This window comes from Littorina saxatilis, linkage group LG8, assembly GCF_037325665.1.
Source record: "Littorina saxatilis isolate snail1 linkage group LG8, US_GU_Lsax_2.0, whole genome shotgun sequence".
Classification (NCBI taxonomy): domain Eukaryota; kingdom Metazoa; phylum Mollusca; class Gastropoda; order Littorinimorpha; family Littorinidae; genus Littorina; species Littorina saxatilis.
In genome coordinates, this window is record NC_090252.1 from 5,910,890 (window position 1) to 5,936,383 (window position 25,494).

General features: G+C 43.2%; 2 protein-coding genes and 1 long non-coding RNA gene across 3 annotated transcripts; 1 reads left to right on the top strand and 2 right to left on the bottom strand.

The window, feature by feature from the left end:
- LOC138972613 (uncharacterized) lies at positions 1-15,811 on the top strand. The gene is made up of 8 exons (XM_070345271.1): positions 1-146; positions 7,818-7,995; positions 8,283-8,419; positions 8,956-9,315; positions 9,952-10,083; positions 11,558-11,639; positions 13,002-13,111; positions 13,618-15,811. Exons 1-8 carry the CDS (start codon positions 20-22, stop codon positions 13,923-13,925), a joined length of 1,434 nt encoding a protein of 477 aa, XP_070201372.1. The 5' UTR covers positions 1-19; the 3' UTR covers positions 13,926-15,811.
- LOC138972610 (uncharacterized) lies at positions 1,704-5,726 on the bottom strand. Its single transcript, XR_011457677.1, has 3 exons — positions 4,948-5,726; positions 4,052-4,142; positions 1,704-3,044 (listed from the first exon to the last, which is right to left on the bottom strand). It is a non-coding gene; the product is annotated as an uncharacterized lncRNA (long non-coding RNA).
- Positions 12,525-25,494, bottom strand: LOC138972615 (uncharacterized). Its single transcript, XM_070345274.1, has 6 exons — positions 25,363-25,494; positions 23,072-23,469; positions 20,635-20,853; positions 18,767-19,051; positions 17,267-17,327; positions 12,525-15,619 (listed from the first exon to the last, which is right to left on the bottom strand). Exons 2-6 carry the CDS (start codon positions 23,196-23,198, stop codon positions 15,403-15,405), a joined length of 909 nt encoding a protein of 302 aa, XP_070201375.1. The 5' UTR covers positions 23,199-23,469; positions 25,363-25,494; the 3' UTR covers positions 12,525-15,402.

Here is a 25,494-nt window from a genome sequence, read left to right on the forward strand (position 1 = left end):
TGCTGTGAGAGGTTCTGGAATGTGTGCTCCTGTTGGATATTTCTTCTTGTTTTGCTTGTTGGTATCCAATATGTCTGTTGCTCTGCAAAAGCGACATTCTCTTTCCAGTTTGTGGGTTTTGTGTTGCGTGATTTCAGCCTCACAAGGTAAGACTAGTGATTTGTATTCTCAGCTCAAGAGAGGGTGAGAGAGAGAGAGAGCGAACGAACGAACGAACGAACGAACTGTATTACTCAAGAATGGAGATTTTAGGCTGACGCCCAGGCTTACAATCTGTCCCTGCTAAACTAAGACATAAAGATAGAGACAATAAAAGGAATACAGTATAACAAATTACAACGTTACCTATACGAATATATAATGAATAATAGAACATTGAACTCAAGAGAGAGAGAGAGAGAGAGAGAGAGAGAGAGAGAGAGAGAGAGAGAGAGAGAGAGTCTGGAGTCTGGAATCTGGATGGTTTATTGATTAGGCCTTGGGCCCATTTCTATTCGGGGTGTACAAAGTTTCAAAATTACATGCTTCATGAATAATAATCATAATAATATTAATCATAATAATAATCATCATCATCGTAATGACAGTCGACATGACGACAGTGAAAACAGGCATTTACAACAGCAAAACGTTTGAAAAAGGACAGTAATGCATCAACACAAAATCCAGTCTCTGTCACACTTCACTCATGTCTCTCTGTCATCCTTCCATCCATCCATCCATCCATCCAACGATCCATCCATCCATCTCATGTCCCTCTGTCATCCATCCATCTAATCATCCGTCTGTCTGTCCAACCATTCATCCGTCATCCATCTATTCATCCCTCCATCTATCCCTTCACATGCCCTTCCACACGCAGATCTGCAAACAGTTATATGCATAATCGTTGCATCTCTGATACATAGCATCACATTAACGTTTCCAAAAAACAAAACATTATTACTATTTTTTAAGCAATCGACAAAAACAACAAAAATAGCATACACATAAAACAAGATCATGCAATATCTCATATTCACTGTCCCCACTCACTGCGTATTTTAAACGCGTTCATGATGAAGGTTGCAAGTCTAAGTAATATTGATCTGTTTGGTGTCGCTAGAAGTAGCGCCAGTTTAAAGCTTGATGGACGGTTGTAATATTTTGCAGGTATGTAGTACTCACGAATACCAGCATATTTTGGACATTTCAAAACAAAATGAATTTCATCTTCGGTCTCATTTGCGCAGAATCAAAGAAACTACAATGGGAAGAAGGATAACTTCCTCATTGGGCATGCTTGGAAATGAGAATGGCTTAATACGAGTTATTCCCCTTTTCTACATGCTGACCAGGCTGTCTCCTGCTTTGTCATGACTAGTACAGTCGATCTTTCTCATGCTGTGACTTGCTTTATTTTCACATTTTCGGTATTTAAAACAGTAAACACACACACACACACACACACACACACACACACACACACACACACACACACACACACACACATACACTGAAGAAGTTTCCATTCTGATTCGGTTATTTTATTTGGTGCTATATGTTTGCTTCACATTGTTTCTTCTTTTACATTGCTTTAGGTTTCCCAATTCGCTAAACACATCCATAATGCATGCATGGCTCATTCGAAAGAGGGCAACTGAACAACTGATGCCCAATAGCAATAAATACTGAACAACTGAACAATAAATAGCAATAAATGATGACAGTGCCAAGTTTTTAAGTACAAAGTGAAATCATGTGACTGGACAAAGGCACAATTACAAAATACAAATAAAAAAATCGAGGCCCATTTTAAATTAAGTTCTCAGCTCATGGGGAAGCATAAGGTGACCCTAGAAACCGAAATTAGGAGACCTCCCGCCCCCAGGGCAGACTACAACAAAAAAAAAGGGGGGGGGGGGGGGCGGCTAATTTGTGAAAAAGTATAGAACTTGAAGGAATCAAAAACTGTATACATGTATTCAGTTAATACCCCAAAAATTGTATAGTATATACAATGTCAGACCCTAAATAAAGTTTGTTAGTCATTGCTTAGGCAAAACAAAGCAAAATAGTCTGTTTACGGTATCCCGACCAACCCTATTTTTCCCCCGCCAACCCTTGACTTTTTTTTGAAATTAAGAAAAGCCGACCTACCGACCCTCTTTTTGTGTGCCTATGTTACTGTAAACAGACTAAAAGGTACATCACAAACAACACACCAGGGATGCTACAGCCCCCTTAAAAATAGCCATGAGTCATAGGTATGATGTTTGAATCTTTTTGCTAAATAAAACCATAGGCAATTGATCGGAAATATCAGGAAAAATCTTAACAAGCTTATTATTTATTTGCTTGGACCAATCCTCTTGCCGAAGAGTTTTACAGTAAAAATTGATTTTACGTCAAAAATATCACAGGAATATCGAATGTTGAGGTAAGGCTGGGATAGCCAAGTTCAAGAATAACGGAAGGTGACTGTTGAATCTTTTTGAAAATGTATAAAAATATAGATGGTAGGCAATTCAAAATTAAAAAAGGACTCTCGGAGCATGGACTTCATGAGTCAAAAATTAAAGAAGGCTCTATGAGCCGAAGTACATGTTTTGTCTATTGTCTTTTTTTATTTTGAATTCCCTACCATCTATATTTTGATACAATTTTGGACCCTCTTTGTACGGAGAGAGTTGGCAATTGTTAATCACATTCTCTCATCTCATTGACTCTCCTTCGGCTCCTTGGTAACATGCGTTCCCGTCTCTGCCAGGATTGGACACAGCAGCAGATAACCGGTAAATATTTAACAGGCATAAATGGCAAATTAGCTCGCCTCGCCTGATAATATATATGAGACAACTGTTCTATTACAAAGTCTTTCTTGGGAGGCTTGGCTAATTTACTCGCTCGTTTTACACGGGGTTCCATCGTTTTCTTTTCTAATCGGAAAACCTTGCTCCTCAGTTTGTTGACCTTCTGCCGAAGTTCCGCTTCACGAGGGGATGGGGAGGATGACGACTTTGATGCTTTACATCCTATGTCCTCCAGGATCGCCTGAATGTCATCTAAAAAAGAAAACACACACACAAAACACACATTAAATAACATAACCATAACAAGTTATAACCTGGAAGAAATTAAAACACGTGTAATTAAATCACAAAATGAAAATAAACAATAGCGTAGGAAGGCAGGCCAGAAAAGAAGTGTATTAGCAACTATGGATACGATGTGGAACAATGATGGAATTGACCTTGTTTGGTACTGAATGGGTGAGGCCATTAGAACTGTGCCCATGGAATACGCGCTATATAAGCTTCATATTGATTGATTGATTGATTGATTAGGACAACAGTACCAGGTAAACTCCTCACACACCATGCCTCTTTCTTTCTTTCTTTATTTGGTGTTTAATGTCGTTTTCAACCACGAAGCTTTTGTCGCGACGGGGAAAGGGGGGGGAGATGGGAATAGAGCCACTTAATTGTTTCTCGTTACACCATGCCTCTGACAGGATATGTTTCCCATCTTTACGTGTGGGAACTACAGGTACAATTTCATCCATCCATGCATCCGCCCTATACAGCTTCTTCTTCTTCTTCTTCTTCTTCTGCTTTCGGGGGCTGAAACTCCCACGTGCACTCATTTTTTTTGCACAAGTGGAATTTTACGTGTATGACCGTTTTTACCCCGCCATTTAGGCAGCCATACGCCGCTTTCGGAGGAAGCATGCGGGGTATTTTCGTGTTTCTAAAACCCACCGAACTCTGACATGGATTACAGGATCTTTTTCGTGCGTACTTGGTCTTGTGCTTGCATGTACACATGAAGGGGGATAAGTCACTAGCAGGTCTGCACATAAGTTGACCTGGGAGATCGGAAACATCTCACACTTAACCCATCAGGCGGCCGCGACCGGGATTAGAACCCTCGACCTTCCGAGTTAATAGACCGACGTCTTACCACCCCGCCACAGCGCCCGTCACCCTATACAGCAATTATCAACTATGTAATGGATGGGTTTAAACATTTTTTGATGTCAGGGTGTTCTTCATGGTTAAAAATCTCTTACCTGGTTGAACAATTTGTGCATCAGGCGACAGGTCGGTGCTGGCTTCATTTGTAGCTACCCTTTGCGATGGTGGCTTCCTCCCACTAGCAACCTGCAAATGCACAGCTCTTTAACTGACAAACTCAACTTTAAACCACAGCTTAAAACCAACACTCAGTCACAATGAAACAATTCTCCCAATTTCATGGCATTGGTCTTAGGCCACACAAAAAAGTGTATGTTTCTGGTAAGGCAAAACAAAAAATAATCTGTTTACGGTATCCGGACCAACCCTATTTTTTTCCCACCGGCCCTAGACTTATTTTGGGCATTAAAAAATAAAATTAAAATATTCAGATGGCTAAAATACAAAAATAAAAAGCCGACCTACCGACGCTATTTTTTGGGGGCCTATGTTACCTTAAACAGACTTTTTTTGTGGCCTAACATGACTAAAGGTGGAGATTTTTTTTTTAACTTTTTTTTTTTAAACCATCTTTTTAACTTATTTTGTTGAAAAACAGGAAAACAATTGATTTTCGAATACCCCTTTTATTTTTGAAAATGCAAAAAAAAAAGTCTAGGGTCGTCAGGAACACATAGGTAGGGTCAGGTGACCAGAAACATACAACTTTTTTGTTGTTGACGCCGACCCTATACTTTTTTTTGCCATTTGGGGCTGTTTTTTGGCAAAATAAGTTCATCATATCATCATATAAATCAAGAGGTCGATCCAAAATAAGTAACTTTTTTTTGTTGGCCTTATTTTTTGCGCTAAATGCAAACAGGCATTATTTGATGGGAACAATGCTGTTTTTTTCAATTCTTACATCAGCCTCAAACTTGTCATTACTCAACCTGCATTTAATAGTGTGCTTCTTTGGTTTGCAAAAACCTAAAACCAATAAATAAATAACCTTCGGTGGTGGATTGGGCACTGCAAACAATGTCGGGACAGCATTCCACACAAGTGATCACCTCTCTGCAGGATTGTTTTACTGGTTGGCCTCAAAGTGATCAGTACAAAGCTTGAGACCTTGAACATCAGCTGGCTGCAGCTTTTCAAAGTCCTCTCGCCTTGTGAATTGCATCCATATTCTGCACCTAGTTTGACAATAAAAACAACAATGTTATTGTTAAACTAAGCAAAAAGGAAAGACAAAAAAAGCTAAATCAGATCTTCAGTCGAAATCTAACGCTCTGCCTGAACGCAAAACGGATGAGTGATGTACCTTTGTACTGTAGTTTTCCCGCAAGCAAGGTTTGATAAAGGTTTCGGCAAATATGCCCACGGGTAGTTTGTCATCAAGTGTAAACTGTTGTTTTGTACTGACTGCTGACTCACACTCACAGTCGTAAGTACTCGCTGACGCTGTAGTCTACTGAGTGAGTTGACTCGAGCCATTGCATTCTCATTGACTCATTCTGAAGAAGGTAAACCTGATGAAATAATCACTGCACAACCCACCTTTTTTCTTCTTTAGGGAACTTGTGGAAAGTTTTCCCGAAGCAGCTCTGTTTGTAACGGGCGTTCTTGCAACAAAAAGCCGAGCAAAATTTACCACCACCTCGCACGCGATCGGTACCTACGCGATCCGCCATTTTGTTTTCGCCGCCAGCATGTGACTAGGGACGATAACCCACAAACACTTTTTCGCATTTTCTTCGCAAGTTCCACGTCTTCCTTTTGTACAGTGTTTGGCAGAATGGACACAAGTAATCTACAGCTGTTGGCGACCGAATGTGTCGTAATCGATGCACTTTGAATGGCTTGACACCAAGTCTTAACCTAATCAGACAGTTTCTTGCTTTGACATGCTTCAGGTCATTTAAGTATGAAGACATAGATAAGGCTGACTTTAAAATGCTATAGAAAAGGAATCAGAGAGAGAGAGAGAGAGAGAGAGAGAGAGAGAGAGAGAGAGAGAGAGAGAGAGAGAGAGAGAGAGAGAGAGAAAGAGAGAGAGAGAGAAAGAGAGAGGGAGAGAGAAAGAGAGAGGGAGAGAGAGAGAAGGGGGTGGGGAGGCGAGAGGGAGTTGAAAGAGAAAAATAGAATGAGAGTAGAGAGAGGAAAAGAGAGATATACAGAAAGAGAGAGAGAGAGAGAGAAAGAAAGAGAGAGAGAGAGAGAGTAAGAGAGAGGGAGAGAGAGAGAGAAAAAGAGAGAGAGTAAGGGAGAGAGAGAGAGAGAGAGAGAGAGAGAGAGAGAGAGAGAGAGAGAGAGAGAGAGAGAGAGAGAGAGAGAGAAAGACAGAGACAGGCAGAGACAGGCAGAGACAGAGACAGAACGACCGCGAGACAGAGGCAGAAATAGATTGCCAAATACGAATCAACTTAAAAAAAAAAACTTAAACAAACCCAACTAGACTTTTTTTTTTTTTACTGACTCTCGATTAGTGTACTGGAACTGGAATTGTGGGATCAAGTCAACATCCAATGGTGATACATAAATGGAGCCATTTTGTGATCATGTCCTTTACGAAGCGTACAGCCAAAAATGTCTCTAACTGGACCCCGTATTACGGGACGTACCCTCGAACAAGAAATGTGAATTTTTGAAACAGATCAAGATTTTTTTAACAATACTTTATGCACCGACTGCAAAGAATCTGGTTTTTAAGGAACCTTCTTTTTGATGTGATACGCCATATGGATGGCTTTTAAAGAGGAGGACGAGACCAAACAGATCCACTGTCTCGCATGGCCCCCTGGAATAAGAAGCAACAATAAAAAACAAGTCGCGTAAGGCGAAATTACTACATTTAGTCAAGCTGTGGAACTCACAGAATGAAACTGAACGCACTGCATTTTTTCACAATGACCGTAGTCCGCCGCTCGTGCAAAAGGCAGTGAAATTAACGAGCCTGTTTAGCGCGGTAGTGGTTGCGCTGTGCTGCATAGCACGCTTTTCTGTACCTCTCTTCGTTTTAACTTTCTGAGTGTGTTTTTAATCCAAACATATCATATCTATATGTTTTTGGAATCAGGAACCGACAAGGAATAAGATGAAATTGTTTTTAAATCGATTTCGGAAATTTTATTTTAATCATAATTTTTATATTTTTAATTTTCACAGCTTGTTTTTAATCCAAATATATTATATTTATATGTTTTTGGAATCAGAAAATGATGAAGAATCAGATGAACGTAAATTTGGATCATTGTATAAATTTTTTTATTCTAATTACAATTTTCAGATTTTTAATGACCAAAGTCGTTAATTAATTTTTAAGCCTCCAAGCTGAAATGCAATACCAAAGTCCGGCCTTCGTCGAAAATTGCTTGGCCAAAATTTCAATCAATTTGATTGAAAAATGAGGGTGTGACAGTGCCGCCTCAACTTTTACAAAAGCCGGATATGACGTCATCAAAGACATTTATCCAAAAAATGAAAAATATCTTGGGATATCATACCCAGGAACTCTCATGTAAAATTTCATAAAGATCGGTCCAGTAGTTTACTCTGAATCGCTCGACACACACACGCACAGACAGACAGACAGACAGACAGACAGACTCACACACACACACGCACGCACACACACACACACACACACACACACACACACACACACACACACACAGACACACAGACAAACACATACACCACGACCCTCGTCTCGATTCCCCCTCTATGTTAAAACATTTAGTCAAAACTTGACTAAATGTAAAAACACAACTTGCACTGAGGACGTATAATCTCATTTTAATCATCACAATTTTTTTATAAAGATGGGGAATTATTAGACTAGAACAATGCAAAACTTCCGATGTGATTTTGTTTCAGGACTAGTTGGGATACCTTCGTCCATTCAGTGGAGCAATGACGTCATAAGCTGTCCCAATAAAGGGCTAGTGGTGATCGAGACAGCTTTCTACGAGGACCCATTGGCGGAAGTCTGTGACTCCAAGTGCAGGATGGGACCGGAAGCGAGTGCTCACAGCTGTTATTTCCGTCGTGGAACGTGCGTGCACTTCAGATAATTACGTGTGTGTGTGTGTGTGTGTGTGTGTGTGTGTGTGTGTGTGTGTGTGTGTGTGTGTGTGTGTTTGATTTAACATTGGGTATAGATCGCTGTTTCGGAAAACTTAAATCGACATGTTTTGATTCACGCATTAGCGTGTGTCTGTTGTGAGGATTGTATGTTCACCCTAAAGACCTGCGCATCAAAAGATCTGTGCTTGTTTTCTTTCATATTTCTAACTAAATTCATACACTAATCTTTTGAGCTGTTGTAATTTGTTATAACAGGTGCGTGCAGAAGGCTTCAGAGAATGACGTTAGCGCTGTGTACGATACCTGTGATTCTGTGGCGACTCCCACTATGTGCCTCTTGACTAAGTCTGGACTGAGGAAGTCACTGCTCGTGGGATTCTCATGCATTGAGCGTTAGTATGCCTCTCCCTTTACGTGTGTGTGTGTGTGTGTGTGTGTGTGTGTGTGTGTGTGTGTGTGTGTGGTGTGTGTGTGTGTGTGAGTGTGTGTGTGTGTGTGTGTGAGTGTGTGTGTGTGTGTGTGAGTATGTGTTAGTGTGTGTGTTTGTGTGTGCGTATGAGAGTGTGTGTGTGTGTGTGCGTATGAGAGTGTGTGTGTGTGTGTGTGTGTTTGTGTGTGCGTATGAGAGTGTGTGTTGTGAACGTGTAGTAACGATCCAGTGTGTTCGTGTATACGAGAGAGAGAGAGAGAGAGAGAGAGAGAGAGAGAGAGAGAGAGAGAGAGAGAGAGGAGAAAGGTATAAGAAGGGGGGGGGGGGCTATGTGTTGTAACTTTTGAACGTGTATTTGTGTGCGTGACGTAAGAGTGTGACATGTCTATTTGTGATGTATCATCTGAGAGAGATTGTGTGTATAAACCGTACGCTACTCACACTATCAAATTATGTTTCTGCTCCTTTCTTTCAACCACCATACATTAATTTCCCAAGGCACCATTCTACGTGATCCTTTCAACAACACATTTGGCTGGAAAGACCAGGAGTTCGCCTTCGCTTTTAACCAAACCTCCCCTCCACCCACCCCCTCAGTCACAGAATGTGACGTGTCATCCGAAATCGGACGTCCTTCTTTCAAAATCACGACGCTCAAGCCGCCCCCATTCCACTCTCAAAACCACTCCGTCGGAAATGACATCACCATCGTTGTTGATGACGTCAGGAAGAGCGTTGAAGTGTCGCTGTTCCCTCAATGGTTGATGTTGAACGCGTCCCACTTCTCCGTTCAGTTCACTATGGGGGATTCTGTGCTGGGCTATGAGCATCCCTTCTGGATCATGCTGGAAGATGACCGTGAGTATGACCCTTCTTATAATTTGGATTAAACATATTTTATTCAGGAAATATAGGTTGGTATCATATGTAATACATCAGAAATACTTGAGACCACATACCAAGCTATGCTTGTGCTGCTGTTAAAACTTCTAACTTTTAGCACAGTGAACTATTTTCACTCAGTAATTCGTCCTGTTACTTGAAAGGTATAGGTGTGTGTGTGTGTGTGTGTGTGTGTGTATGTGTGTGTGTGTGTATGTGTGTGTGTGTGCGTGCGTGTGTGTGTATGTGTGTGTGCGTGCGTGTGTGTGTGTGTATGTGCGTGCGTGCGTGCGTGTGTGTGTGTATGTGTGTGTGTGTGTATGTGTGTGTGTGTGTGAGGCGTAATCACTCTCAGCCGATAACTTCAACCCGTGTCCGTCCAGGCCCTGATTGGAACCTGTGACTCAAAGATCACCAGACCACTGCTCTTTACACTGAGCTAGCGGGCTATATATAGACAACAACATTCATTAAGTGTAAGCTAGCCAGCAAAACACACACACACACACACACACACACTGGGTAAGCGTAATGTACGTATGTCTGGTGCAGTGTGATGTGTTTGTTGTATGAGTTAATGGTGGAATTCAAATCATTTCTCCTCGTTTACAGAGAACCCGTTTGAAGTCAAATGTCGTCACACGAATTTACCGACCAGCTCCTCGACTACAGCAATACCCATACCGGATGTTACTGCACGCGATGAGCCCTCCAATCACCTGATTGGACAGTTCACTTTACGAGGTATTTCAAAACGCCATGCTACTGTTTATTTCTAACATTTTTACAGTCAGATTCAACTAGTTCGCTGCTGTCGACGTGGGTTTGAACCCGTGTTCGGCGAGGGATTTGTTTCACAGAGTAAGTTTGTTTTGATTCTGATCGGTGCGCGTATTAGCATGTAAAAGATACTAAGTTCATTGCTGAAGTCTAACTGCTTTAAACGCACAAACACACCCATGCGAAGAAAAAAACCACATACATTTTTTTTTTAAACAAGCAAGCAAGCTTCATGTTCCTGACTGATGACAACGTCTTTCGATGTGTCTTGCTGTTTCGGTTGTACCAGTTGAAACGAACGTATGCATTTTTTTTGTCAATCGGGGACATACAATACCAAACTGATATGATCTATTTTCAGTTTGCATAGACTGAACAGTAAGCACGTAGGGCAAAACGTGTTTTTGAATGTTAAAGGCACAGTAAGCCTCCCGTAAACCATCACAGATACTGTCAGGCTTTTACACACAGTACAAACACCCTTCCATTTGAACGCTCACCAAACGGGAACATCCTAGGTGCCCTACGTAAAGAGCGAGCAATTTTTAAAGAATTAATTTTGCAGATTGTCTTGGACACTTTTTGGACCCATCCTGAACTCAGGTCAAAAATGAGTTACTTCCCTTCGGGTCTCATTCTAAACTGGCGATAGCCGTGGACCGAAGAATGTTTTTAGACCGTGGTGCGTTTTTGCGCTAGACTTAACTTTTAAAATCTAAATAATAAATTGACAGCTTGTTACACAAACATTCTTTAATCATAAAATAATTCTTTTTTCATCAAGACAAGATCAGTACAATTCGAAGTTGTGAAAGTTTAAAAAAAGAAAAGCCCGGAAGCAGGGTCACGCAAGGGTCGTAGCAGACGACTGTTTATGCATATCGCCAGTTCCTCTCAACAGTCAAAAGCCATCGCTAGAGTTCTTGTGAACCACAGCCGTTTGTTTCGTGCATAAAAACGTGCTATTGCAGATAAGCTCACATCGAGTCGCATTCAAATTACTAACTGACGACTACATTGTGGAAAAGGAAAACTGGATCACACGGGTTCACGATGGCTCAGGGGCAAGATAAACCACGCAAAAATAAATTCTTTGAAAATTGTTCGCTCTTTACGGAGGGCACCTAGGATGTTCTCAAGCGATGAGTGTTTAAATGAAAGGATGTTTGTACTGTGTGTAAAAGCCTGACCGTATCTGTGATGGTTTACGGGAGGCTTACTGTGCCTTTTACATGATAATTGCAAGTCGAAAAAGCATTTTTAGAGACATTTTGCACAAACCAGTATTTGATGTACAATAGATTTGCTTTTATGTTCACACGAGACTTGTGAATAGACTTGCATGCAATTCAGTTTTGTTCAATTCAAGTCAGCTGTGGAAATGTAGTGTCACATAGAACACAGTTTGCTGCCCTTCAATAGTGTCAATGTTTTGCAGATTTGGTGGTCGCTGTCGTTGTTGCGGTTATAGCCGTTGCCGCTATCGCCTTGTTGGTGTGCCTGCTATTGCGACGACGAAAGTAAGACTTAGAGTACTGCAAAATAAGTATGTGCATGCAGATACATGTGCAACACGACACTGAAAGCGACACTCGCACAAAATACACAGCTACATGTGCAACACGACACTGAAAGCGACACTCGCACAAAATACACAGCTACATGTGCAACACGACACTGAAAGCGACACTCGCACAAAATACACAGCTACATGTGCAACACGACACTGAAAGCGACACTCGCACAAAATACACAGCTACATGTGCAACACGACACTGAAAGCGACACTCGCACAAAATACACAGCTACATGTGCAACACGACACTGAAAGCGACACTCGCACAAAATACACAGCTACATGTGCAACACGACACTGAAAGCGACACTCGCACAAAATACACAGCTACATGTGCAACACGACACTGAAAGCGACACTCGCACAAAATACACAGCTACATGTGCAACACGACACTGAAAGCGACACTCGCACAAAATACACAGCTACATGTGCAACACGACACTGAAAGCGACACTCGCACAAAATACACAGACCTACACAATCAAGGACACACATTAAGACTGACGCTCTTACACATATTACAGGGAAAACAGGCCTGTATACGATATACCAAAACACACACACGCCCACAAACACACGCGTACGCAAGCAAACAAAGCCTGATATTTGGTGTGCAGCTTGCGTATGTTAGCATAGACGACTGTCATGTTTTCTTTGGTCAGTGTATAAGTATTTTGTTTTAATTGTTATCTTAGATTGTAATTACATATAATTTATTGGTTTTTTTTTAGTTATAACTGACCTTCTGATATCTGTATGTGTGTGTTATAATGTATTCAAAATGTGAAGAAAATGTGTAGAAAAAAAGAAAAAGAAAAAAAAGCTAGACATTTGGAGATCAACTTTATTAGCTATACATCGCATTTTTGTACATTTCAACAGTGGTTCACAAACCAAATACATGTATATTCGTGGAATCACAGACATCTCATAATAATCTTTCTCCCGCACACAAAAGTACACGCAGACAAACTCCCGCTCACTTGTCATTTCAGAACAGGGTTACCTGTATGTTGTTCTGGTTTTGATTGATCAAATATGTGTGTGTGTGTGTGTGTGTGTGTGTGTGTGTATGTGTGTGTGTGTGTGTGTGTGTGTGTGTTGTATGCATGTGTGTGTGTGTATGCATGTGTGTGTGTGTTGTATGCATGTGAGTGTGTGTGTGTTGTATGCATGTGTGTGTGTGTGTTGTATGCGTGTGTGTGTGTGTGTGTTGTATGTGTGTGTGTTGTATGCATGTGTGTGTGTGTGTGTGTGTGTGTGCTGTATGCATGTGTGTTTGTGTGTGTGTGTGTGTGTGCAGGAGACAGGAGGAACCAGATATCTACTCCACCCTGTCACCACTCGTGCATTTTGACAACACTGGCTCAGACGGCGTGGCCACAGTCTTGGGTTCTCAACAGAACGGCAGAGGTAGGATTTTGGCAACGATGCATGCGTTGATTTCAGTCTTATTCCGTCTACTGGCCTGTGTCATACTATTCTTTTAAAGACGACTTGGTACTAGTCTAGCCTTCTAGCCGTTAAGTCTTGGGTTGATAATGTTCAGTTCTCTGGCCTTCTTGTCATAATCATTGTGTTGTACTTAATTTACATTTTTATTTATCTTCGATTGTGTGGCAAGTGTCGAGGCATGATCAGGGGTAATCTATTCGCCGACTAACCCTTTGTCTCTTTCTGTGACATTATGTCTTCAGTTTAAACTGATGATTTTATTTCTAGTTTCTTTAGCTTTGCCGTAAGTGTGACAGCGAGCCTGGTTTCAAACCCGACTTTTCCGGTGTCAGTGATTTTACTGTGAACATTTCTGCAGTTTTAGCGCACGAGTTTTTGTTTTCTCGTCAGCATATCACAGCCAGCCTGCATTCAAAACTAATTTCAACAAAGTTTGGGTGATGTTACTTTCATTTTTCTTACAGAATCGCGTGGGCCATGCCCCGCACCCCCTACTTCGTGCCACCCGGAATACCAACCATCCGACCGTCTACCCCCGGGTACCGGTCTCTCCAACGAAAGCTACGGCCACCGTTTCGACATGGGAGGCAACTCCGACCACAGACGCCCTTGCTCAACAGACGACAGTTACCTCGCCCCCATTTGCTCCCAGGGAGGAAATCCAGAGCAACACGTGGGTGGCTGTGCTGGTGGATTCGCCGATGAAAAGCGAAAGGTGTACGAGAACACAGAATACGACGAAATTCCTGCTGTTCCTTCGAAAAAAGAATAAGAGGCGCAACATAGCACAAGTTGTTGAAAATGGTATGCTGTGCGAACAAACTTATAGACACACACGAGAAACAAAGCAAAATCGAGTCGTAGTCGTCTGGATTATCTCGCTATTTGTTGTTGTGTTGTTGTTGGTGGTGTTGCTGCACTACTACTGAATGCGCACGTGCGTGAACTTTGACACACGCAAAGGTCAGCTTCCGCGTGTCAAACTCGTCGTCAAAAGCGGCTGCTTTTAAAGGCACAGTAAGCCTCCCGTAAACCATCACAGATACTGTCAGGCTTTTACACACAGTACAAACACCCTTCCATTTGAACGCTCACCAAACGGGAACATCCTAGGTGCCCTACGTAAAGAGCGAGCAATTTTCAAAGAATTAATTTTGCGGAGAGAGTGTCAGAGACAATCGGACCGTGGTGCGTTTTGGCGCTAGACCTAACTTTTAAAATCTAAATAATAAATTGACAGCTTGTTACACAAACATTCTTAAATCATAAAAGAATTCTTTTTTCATCAAGACAAGATCAGTACCATTCGAAGTTTTGAAAGTTTGAAAAAAGAAAAGCCCGGAAGCAGGGTCACGCAAGGTCGTGGTTCTCGTAGCAGACGACGGTTTATGCCTATCGCCAGTCCCTCTGAACAGTCAAAAGCCATCGCTAGAGTTCTTGTGAACCACAGCCGTTTGTTTCGTGCATAGCCAGAGGTACTTAATAACGTACTATTGCAGATAAGCTCACAGCGAGTCGCATTCAAATTACTAACTGACGACTACATTGTGAAAAAGGGAAACTTGATCACACGGGTTCACGATGGCTCAGGGGTAAGATAAACCACACAAAAATAAATTCTTTGAAAATTGCTCGCTCTTTACGGAGGGCACCTAGGATGTTCCCGTTTTGGTGAGCGTTCAAATGGAAGGGTGTTTGTACTGTGTGTAAAAGCCTGACGGTATCTGTGATGGTTTACGGGAGGCTTACTGTGCCTTTAAGTCATGTTCGGCTCAACTCTTCGATCTAATCAAAGAGCTGTACATTTCAACTACCATTATTTTCGTTTTGGTTAAATCCTTTACTGGTCTGAATTACTTCTGATAGCTGTCACTGTGTCCATTAGCATCTACACAGCCTTGAAATGGATACACATGTTCTGCACTGGCACGATTCGATTCTCGATGCAAGGAAACAACTGGCTCGTTGGACAAGCGACGACGCCGAAACTCTGCCAAGGGAGTGGCGCAGTTCTGACTATGAATTTATTTTCTTCGGCAGTTTTGCCGAAATGGGCAAAACGATTTCGGTATTTTAAAAAAACTTTTTTTTTTATGTTAAGGTATTCTTTGTTGTCATTTTCCGACACCGTACAAAAAAGTGAGGCAGATCTGCCGTAATGTCAGGAACGTTTTCGGCATATTGAAAGACGTTTCGGCGTTTTGTCGACGCAAAAGTACATCCCCCGCAACTCGAAAATCACTGTGTGTTCACACAATAAAATGTGTAGACCCGTCTTCAGACGACACAGCTATGGGCGCAGGCGATGTTGACCTCGCATTGTCAGACGCATGCGCAACCAAGGAGCGGAAGTAGGATTCCCGTCTCTGCAGGTTAGCCGTCTGCTCGTACATGCTTTGCATCTCATCCTGTCGTTGCATCATCGTGGTTTCCTGTGATGCGACTTGCTCTGACAGTCGCTGGTTTCTGACAGACGTGGAATTTGCATGTTAACAATCAAATGAACAGAAACAGAAAAGCTTCATAATTAGTACTAAACACTCATGCAATTAGCAAGCGTGTAAGCAGATATATAAACACACACACCTTTTCCATTATTGACATTGTTGTTTCTAAACGTTTGTCTATACTATGTTTAATGAATTTATATTCCAAGTACATTCGTTTTTACATTTAGTCAAGTTTTGACTAAATGTTTTAACATCGAGGGGGAATCGAAACGAGGGTCGTGGTGTATGTGTGTGCGTGCGTGTGTGCGTGCGTGTAGAGCGATTCAGACCAAACTACTGGACCGATCTTTATGAAATTTGACATGAGAGTTCCTGGGTATGATATCCCCGAACGTTTTTTTCATTTTTTTGATAAATGTCTTTGATGACGTCATATCCGGCTTTTCGTGAAAGTTGAGGCGGCACTGTCACGCTCTCATTTTTCAACCAAATTGGTTGAAATTTTGATCAAGTAGTCTTCGACGAAGCCCGGACTTCGGTATTGCATTTCAGCTTGGTGGCTTAAAAATTAATTAATGACTTTGGTCATTAAAAATCTGAAAATTGTAAAAAAAATTATTTTTTTCTAAAACGATCCAAATTTACGTTCATCTTATTCTCCATCATTTGCTGATTCCAAAAACATATAAATATGTTATATTCGGATTAAAAACAAGCTCTGAAAATTAAATATATAAAAATTATTATCAAAATTAAATTTTCCAAATCAATTTAAAAACACTTTCATCTTATTCCTTGTCGGTTCCTGATTCCAAAAACATATAGATATATATGATATGTTTGGATTAAAAACACGCTCAGAAAGTTAAAACGAAGAGATGTACAGAAAAGCGTGCTATCCTTCCCAGCGCAACTACTACCCCGCTCTTCTTGTCAATTTCACTGCCTATGCCGTGAGCGGTGGACTGACGATGCTACGAGTATACGGTCTTGCTGCGTTGCATTGCGTTCAGTTTCATTCTGTGAGTTCGACAGCTACTTGACTAAATATTGTATTTTCGCCTTACGCGACTTGTTCTTATTTGTGACCCTCCAACACGGGATGAGTCGCATGTCACCTTTGCATGATTTTCATATTTTTACATTTTCATAAAGAGTTTTTATGCTCTATCCAGCACTACTTGGTAAAACCCGTTTTAGAAAACTTATGAGTTATAAGCCTGTGACTAAGGTGACCCCTCACACTGTTACCAGACACTCCCCGGACTTATATTAAGCCTAGCGCAGAACCGCGCGAGGTGACATGCGACTCATTTCGTGGTGGAGGGTCACATTTTCTTATGGAAAAAAGAGTGTGTGTATAGTGTGTATGTGTTTTGGTACGCTGTGTGAGTACGTGTATGCAATACATGTAACAGCATTGTCCTAAAATATTTGATTCCGATCGACGGACTGTGTCCCGCTAGTCTTTGATGTTCCAGTTTAAAGGATACGCGTAAGGAAAAGTCAGCATACTCTTCAATGAATAATGACTGAATGAATGTGGCAACCACAAGTTTAAGCTATCTAGGTTTTAGCCGACACCAGACCGGGGCAAATTACCCGTCAGTCACCTGGAGATGAATCCAGTCTTTACACTCACACCCTCTGTCAGACAACTTACTTCTCCAGAAGCTCACACAGCTGTTTCTCGACCGTGGACTCCATCACGAATGGCAGTGATCCTGAAACATGTCAGTGAATAGATGTCAATGAACAGCATACGCATATTTCAATAAAACACACACGCACACAGATCCCCTCCCCCCGCCCCCCCCCCACACACAAACAACACCAACCCCTCCACCCACACACACACCCACCTGGCAGCAGAACCTCCACCCACACACCTGGCAGCAGCACCTCCACCCACAACCACCTGGCAGCAGCACCTCCACCCACAACCACCTGGCAGCAGCACCTCCACCCACACCCACCTGGCAGCAGCACCTCCACCCACAACCACACACCTAGCAGCAGCACCTCCACCCACACCCACCTGGCAGCAGCACCTCCACCCACACCCACCTGGCAGCAGCACCTCCACCCACAACCACACACCTGGCAGCAGCACCTCCACCCACACACCCACCTGGCAGCAGCACCTCCACCCATCCACCTGGCAGCAGCACCTCCACCCACAACCACCTGGCAGCAGCACCTCCACCCACACACACCCACCTGGCAGCAGCACCTCCACCCACCCACACCCACCTGGCAGCAGCACCTCCACCCACAACACACCTGGCAGCAGCACCTCCACCCACCCACACACACCTGGCAGCAGCACCTCCACCCACAACCACACACCTGGCAGCAGCACCTCCACCCACACACACCCACCTGGCAGCAGCACCTCCACCCTCACCCACCTGGCAGCAGCACCTCCACCCACACCCACCTGGCAGCAGCACCTCCACCCACACACACCCACCTGGCAGCAGCACCTCCACCCACCCACACCCACCTGGCAGCAGCACCTCCACCCACCCACACCCACCTGGCAGCAGCACCTCCACCTACCCACACCCACCTGGCAGCAGCACCTCCACCCACACACACCCACCTGGCAGCAGCACCTCCACCCACACACCTGGCAGCAGCACCTCCACCCACACACACCCACCTGGCAGCAGCACCTCCACCCACACACACCCACCTGGCAGCAGCACCTCCACCCACACACCTGGCAGCAGCACCTCCACCCACACACACCTGGCAGCAGCACCTCCACCCACACCCACACATCAATATAAGGCTTATATCGCGCGTATTCCGTGGGCACAGTTCTAAGCCCAGGGATTTATTTTTAATTTATTTTATGCAATTTATATCGCGCACATATTCAAGGCGCAGGGATTTATTGATGCCGTGTGAGATGGAATTTTTTTACACAATACATCACGCATTCACATCAGCAGATCGCAGCCATTTCGGCGCATATCCTACTTTTCACGGCCTATTATTCCAAGTCACACGGGTATTTTGGTGGACATTTTTATCTATGCCTATACACTTTTGCCAGGAAAGACCCTTTTGTCAATCGTGGGATCTTAACGTGCACACCCCAATGTAGTGTACACGAAGGGACCTCGGTTTTTCGTCTCATCCGAAAGACACCCACCTGGCAGCAGCACCTCCTTGCCCTGAGCCCAAACCCTGTCAACTCCCAGGGAAGAGAAGCGGTCACCGTGGTCTTGGAGCAGGTCGGGCAGCGGGGCCTGGCAGTTTTGATGAACCATGAAGGTCAAGGTCACGGCCTGGTCAGGCTCCACTCCGGACAGGAAGACGAACTCGGGAGGCACGAAGAGCAGGCGCGACACCTGGGCCCTCAGGGCTTCCAGCTCTGTCCTCTTGAAGCGCTCCAGACCGCCGGCAACGTGGAATCGAACGTGTTGAAAGCCCTCCTCTGTTTTGAGGTGGATAAAGAAAAGAGAAAACATTCAACATTAAACATCTTTTTATAAAAACAAAATAATAAAATTTGGGGGGGGGGGGGGGGGTCATACAAACGCAAACGTTGTCCAATAAAAATTAAAACAATCAGATATTACGCCTGTTCTTTATTGAACGCGTTGTGAGCTCTCTGCCTTTCCTCCACACCTTCCCCCCTCCCCCCAACACACACATACAATGCACTTGTAAGTATCAAACCATCCCGTCTTCCCCTTCTGTTGGCATTCGTGTGGGCTTTTTCAAACCCTATACCCCCCCCCCCCCCCCCCCCAGTTTCTTAGCATGAATAAAGATCGTCTAATATATTTTTTCTCTGTGTGTGTGTGTGTGTGCGCACGTGCATGCGTGCGCATGTGTGCGTACGTGCGTGCTTGTGTGTGTGTGTGTGCGCACGTGCATGCGTGCTAGCGCTTATGTGTGCGTGTGTATCCGCGTGTGTACGTGTGCGTCTTTTCTTTCTTTATTTGGTGTTTAACGTCGTTTTCAACCGTTCAAGGTTATATCGCGACGGGGAAAGGGGGGAGATGGGATAGAGCCACTTGTTAATTGTTTCTTGTTCACAAAAGCACTAATCAAAAAATTGCTCCAGGGACTTGTATATTCTATACAAGAAACACTTAACAAGGGTAAAAGGAAAAACAGAATCCGTTAGTCGCCTCTTATTGGGGAGCATCGGGTAAATTCTTCCCCCTAACCCGCGGGGTGTGTGCGTCTTTTCTGGTTGATCTGATGAAGTAATGGTCATAAATATTCATGAGAGCCCGGTTGACGTAAGTGCGTGTCGTATATGACGTCCGCAGGGCAGCGCTGATGGAGTTATTTTTAGAACTGACTCGTCTGAACTACTAGCCGAGGTTCATTGCGTCGGATACACAGAGCCTAGGGGCGGTATATTTTCAAAAATCGCTCATACATATGTTCAATCGTAGGTAAATAAACAGCAAATAAGCATGCATATAATGGGATGTGAAGCATCATCTGGATGACAGCAGCATGAATTTATTGCAGCCTTGTTGCTCATTTATTCATTTTAATAAGAAGTGAGTCAAGTGGTAAAAAAGCCACCCCCCCAAAAAAGAAAAAGCTACAACGAAGCAAAATACAATAAAACAACCTACACACACACAACAAATACAGAAAAGCAACAAAAGACTTACTATTAAGCATTCAGACCGAAAGATGAGATGAAAAACAATCATTGTCAGTAACGAAATTGACTGTGCAAAAATGAATCGAGTGCCTGTGTTTGAAGGTTACCAATGACGTCAATCAACTTAGTTCTTGACCTTTTTCACTCTCGCTTGACAAATTACAATCTTATCACGGACAGACATACGCATCAACCATTACGGAAGCTTTGAATCGGATTTTCCCGAAAACTTCCCATCGCAATACAACAATAGCTGAAATGCTTCCGAGCTACGCTTCTTGGTGTGTTCCTTGTTCAGTATCTACAATGCGCGCGCACACACACACACACACACACACCATCACCACCCCTACATTACGCCCCCCACCCCCCCCCCCCAATCTCACCAGGCTGTGGTTGAGGAGCATAGAAGTAGAGCGTGTCCCCCACCCGGCGGGCAAAGTCCGCTGCCATCTGGTGCAGGTCAGGCCGCTCCACGTGCCACAGGAAGGCCTGCAGCAGCAACAGGTTGTCCCGAGAGATCATCCGCTTCTGCCGCAGGTAGCTGAACAGTTTTTCTGCGGTGGTCATCCTCTCTAGCACCCCGCCTGGGATTCCGTTACGACCTGGGAATATACATGTGGGAATATAAACTTGGTTAACAAATTATGGCAACATATTTTGTACCCAAATTAAAGCATTAATTATCGTGTCATTTCATTAAAACTTTATATGCCAGTTAAGGCCGTTTCCTTAAATATTGCTATTTCATATGTTACGTGGATTGCCATTGGTCAATTGGGCAAAACTGAGCTCATTGTAAAAGTGATATCGACGACATTTCCGTCGATATCAGTTTTGATATCGACGACCTCTTTATTGCTTCCCCACTTCAAAAACAAAAACACCTAAATTTAAAAACAAACAAATATATATGAAAATGTAATGATCCCAGAATTTAGTTGAGCAAGTGACTAAAGACTTTTTGAAAGAAAAGACATTTTTAAATACTGAAAAGTACAAGAAAAGAGTGAACAAAAAGAAATAATAATCAGAGGGAGGGATATGGAACAGCCAAAACTGAGACAAATACTTTTGTAATTTCTTTACAGTAAATACAAAATGTCCAGAGAATTAGCAATATATCTAACATTGACTGACTGTGTGATAATATCTTCTGCTATTGGTCTGTTTCGACAGTGATATCAAAATCTCGACCTCCTGTCTCGATTTTGATATCACTGTCTCAACGGACCATAGCAGAAGATATCATCACACAGTCCGTCAATATTGGGTACTATCAAGATCACTTTTTGGATTAAAGATATCTTTCACAGGGATCACGTCACCGCCGCTCAAATAAGGGTACCCTCAAAATCGACCAGACAAAAACGGAAGGGCCGAATCAAAAATCGCAATAGGCAAAACTTTGCAACGTTTACATACGAGAAGAAATTCAAATCAAGTATCTACCATGAACAGGTTGATTTGTTTAGGTAGCTTGTGTATTCCGTGTGCTATGCTATTCCTACTGATGCTGGTTTCGATCGCAAGAGCGGTCAAAAACGGGACTTTTTGCGTCATGTTTTTGGGGTATCTTGACAAAAAGCGCTGCACTTTAGCAATGGGGGAGCCTTCTCTACTAACTTCTGAGAGAAGGTCGCATCACTCTCGATGCCGTGAACCTAATTAGGATCTTTTTCTTGTCTCTTCTCTATTTCTGCCTCCCCAAAGCCCCATAAAATTCTCCACCTTTTCTTTCCCAAAATATGGTGAATTCCGAGTTTGTCATGTGTGACCAGGGGATGAGTGGCTGACACCTTAATGCTCAGGGCGTATCTTGTGTAGTTTTGATGGCTTCAAGTAGAAAAGAAGAAAGTGTTTTGGCTACTGGTCACACTTATATAACACATGTTCACCTGCTTAAAAGAGAAGAGACACCATGGTGCCATGCCTGTGATAATAGTTTTACTGTGATACATAGTTTTACTGTGATACATTTCCTGAATGATTTTTACACCCCCGGTATAGGGGTGTGTATAGGTTTCGGTCGATGTGTTTGTTTGTGTGTTTGTGTGTTTGTGTTCGCATATAGATCTCAAGAATGAACGGACCGATCGTCACCAAACTTGGTGAACAGGTTCTATACATTCCTGAGACGGTCCTTACAAAAATTGGGACCAGTCAAACACACGGTTAGGGAGTTATTGGTGGATTAAGATTCTACAAGGACTTATAGAGGGACATCTTAATGGTCAAAGGGAAATAACCTTCTCAGTTGGTGGCAGTGAGAATGGTTATTTCCCTTTGACCAACGGGGGTGTTTTTCCTACCTCGGAGGAATTTCTTGTTGAAATTGGTTTAATTTAAATTTGTGTAATGTTAAACTTGTGGGGTCCTGATTTGGCCTATATGGTCCGCTGGACCCACAAAGCAACAACTATCAATCAATCAACACACTGAAGATACTCCAACTCGAACTTTCCTTGTTCACTTCATTAACCTCCACGATGTTTTCTACAAACTGCCCCGAAAGCGGCGTATGGCTACCTGAATGACGGCGTAAAAACGGTCATACACGTAAAAACACACTCGTGCAAATACATGAGTGAACGTGGGAGTTTTCAGACCAGGAACGAAGAAGAGAAGAGAAGAGAATTTCTACAAACTGTATGGTATCCGAAGTTGATACTACACCGTAGAAACCACTGTTAAAGATCTCCCCTTTAAGGCCTTATGTTCTCCTATAATTGCTACAACTTAAAGCGGAAGTTCCGCTGAACTGCAGCTGCTACTACCACAACACAAAACTCCTGCTACAACAACTAAAGTGGACTAAATTACCAGCGCAGAGGAACTTGAACTTGGCAAGGTCTTCCGCGCTGAGTCCCTGAGAAACCTTCAGCAGTAGAACGTTGAGCTCCCAGTCCTCGGTTGGAATAAAGTCCGTCAGGCCACCGTCACGTGACATGATGCTGGCTGTCACGTGATGCTGGAAGGTGTCATGCACGTGCACAGCTCACGCTGAGGATCGCACGGCGGTTTCGTCAGCCCATGGAGTTAACTTGTTTGGCCTTGTCTGCGATACGTAGAAATCCCAGTACCATCTACGAAAAGGCTTCTTCGTTCCGTTTTAGCCGATAGGTTGACCATTCCTTGTTCTGTAGAAAGCGTTATGCCGTAACAGCTGGGAAGGCGATTCGCCGTTTCTATTTGTTTGCATCGGCTAGTCTTTGTTAGGTCTGTAATAGAAAGAAATACTTCTTCAGCTGGGAAGATGCTTTCGGCTCGTAGTTCAGACCAACTCCCGTCCACCCCGTATTACTCACGCACACACACACACACACACACACACACACACACTGTGTGCAGGCTTTGGCTTTGTCTTTGTCGGTGTGTGTCGGGGCACACACACACTATCACACACACCAATACACACACACACATCAGTACTCACACACACTGTTACTTTCGATGAATACCACAAGAACAAACAATGTCCCGCACATACCGTTGCAAAATCCCTTGAAAACAGTTCCGTGTTCAGTTAGTTCATGCTTGCTTTCTGTACATTGTGTGCGCATGAGTTTGTTATGCTAGTCGGTAGAGAGACTGCAGTTTGTTATGCTAGTCGGTAGAGAGACTGCATATTTGTATGCACCCATGCACAACATTGCCCCATTTTCATAAAGGAATGCGTATCCAATTTCAATTATACATTTACAGTCATTGCGGACCGTCTGGCTTTCTATAATGCGCAGAAACTTCAAGAGTATTATCATTGTGTGTGCGTGTGTGATCTCTGTCATGTAGGATTTCCGTGTGTGTGTGTGTGTGTGTGTGTGTGTGTGTGTGTGTGTGTGTGTGTGTGTATGTGTGTGTGTGGGTGCGCAGACACTTCAAGATTGTTATCCGTGTGTGTGTGTGTGATCTCTGTTATGTAGGATTATCGTGTGTGTGTGTGTGTGTGTGTGTGTGCGTAGACACTTCAAGATTATTATCAGTGTGTGTGTGTGTGTGTGTGTGTGTGTGTGTGTGATTTGAATTTTCTGTCATGTAGAATTTCCTCCAACAACAAAATCCCGCATAGTGTGTTACTGCATAATGGCAAACTGCATACCTCGATCTCTATCACAAAAATGTGTGTGTGTGTGTGTGTGTGTGCGTGTGTGTGCGTGCGTGCGTGTGTGTGTGTGTATATGTGTGGGGGAGGTTGTCCGACCAAAACAATCGTTCAAATCCTCTTCACACGGTCGAAAAAAGTGAAACCGTCTGTCGGTTATGTCCTAATGTTATATATTATATGTCTTGTATACTTGCCATTTACATATTTAATATACATGTTGAAGGATGAATGGTGATACATTGTAGACGGATGCATGTTATTGATTAAAAGCCCCACAATGATGTGCTTGGCAAAAAAACAACAAAACAAAAAAAACAACCAGGAATGATTCGTGCGCCTGTGTTTATTCAGTGTCCACTGCGGTGTGTGTCACTCACATCGCTCTGCCCTTTCGCCGTGTGTCGTTTATCTAGTGTCCACACTCTTCAGATTAACAATTTGTAGCCCTGCCCAGGGTAGACATTTCGCAAAGCCAAAGACACACACACACACAAACACAGTCTCTCTCAGTCTCTCTGAATCACACACACAGTCTCTCTCTCTCTCTCTCTCTGAATCACACACACACACACACACACACAAACACAGTCTCTCTGAATCACACACACACACACACACAGTCTCTCTCAGTCTCTCTGTATCACACACACACACACACACACAAACACAGTCTCTCTCAGTCTCTCTGAATCACACACACACAGTCTCTCTGAATCACACACACACACACAGTCTCTCTCAGTCTCTCTGAATCACACACACACACACACACACAAACACAGTCTCTCTCAGTCTCTCTGAATCACACACACACACACACAGTCTCTCTGAATCACACACACACACAAACACAGTCTCTCTCAGTCTCTCTGAATCACACACATACACAGTCTCTCTCTCTCTCTGAATCACACACACACACACACACACACACACACACACAGTCTCTCTCTCTTTGAATCACACACACACACACATAAAAGCCACAACATCCACTTCAAACACTCACCCGCTACCTCCTATCCTCTTGAAACGCAGATTCCCCACTGTGCGAGGACTTTTCACAACTCCCTCATGACCACTTCGTCATGGTAGGCTAATTGTCCCCTGTGATACGCGACCAGCGTTGCGATTTTCTTTC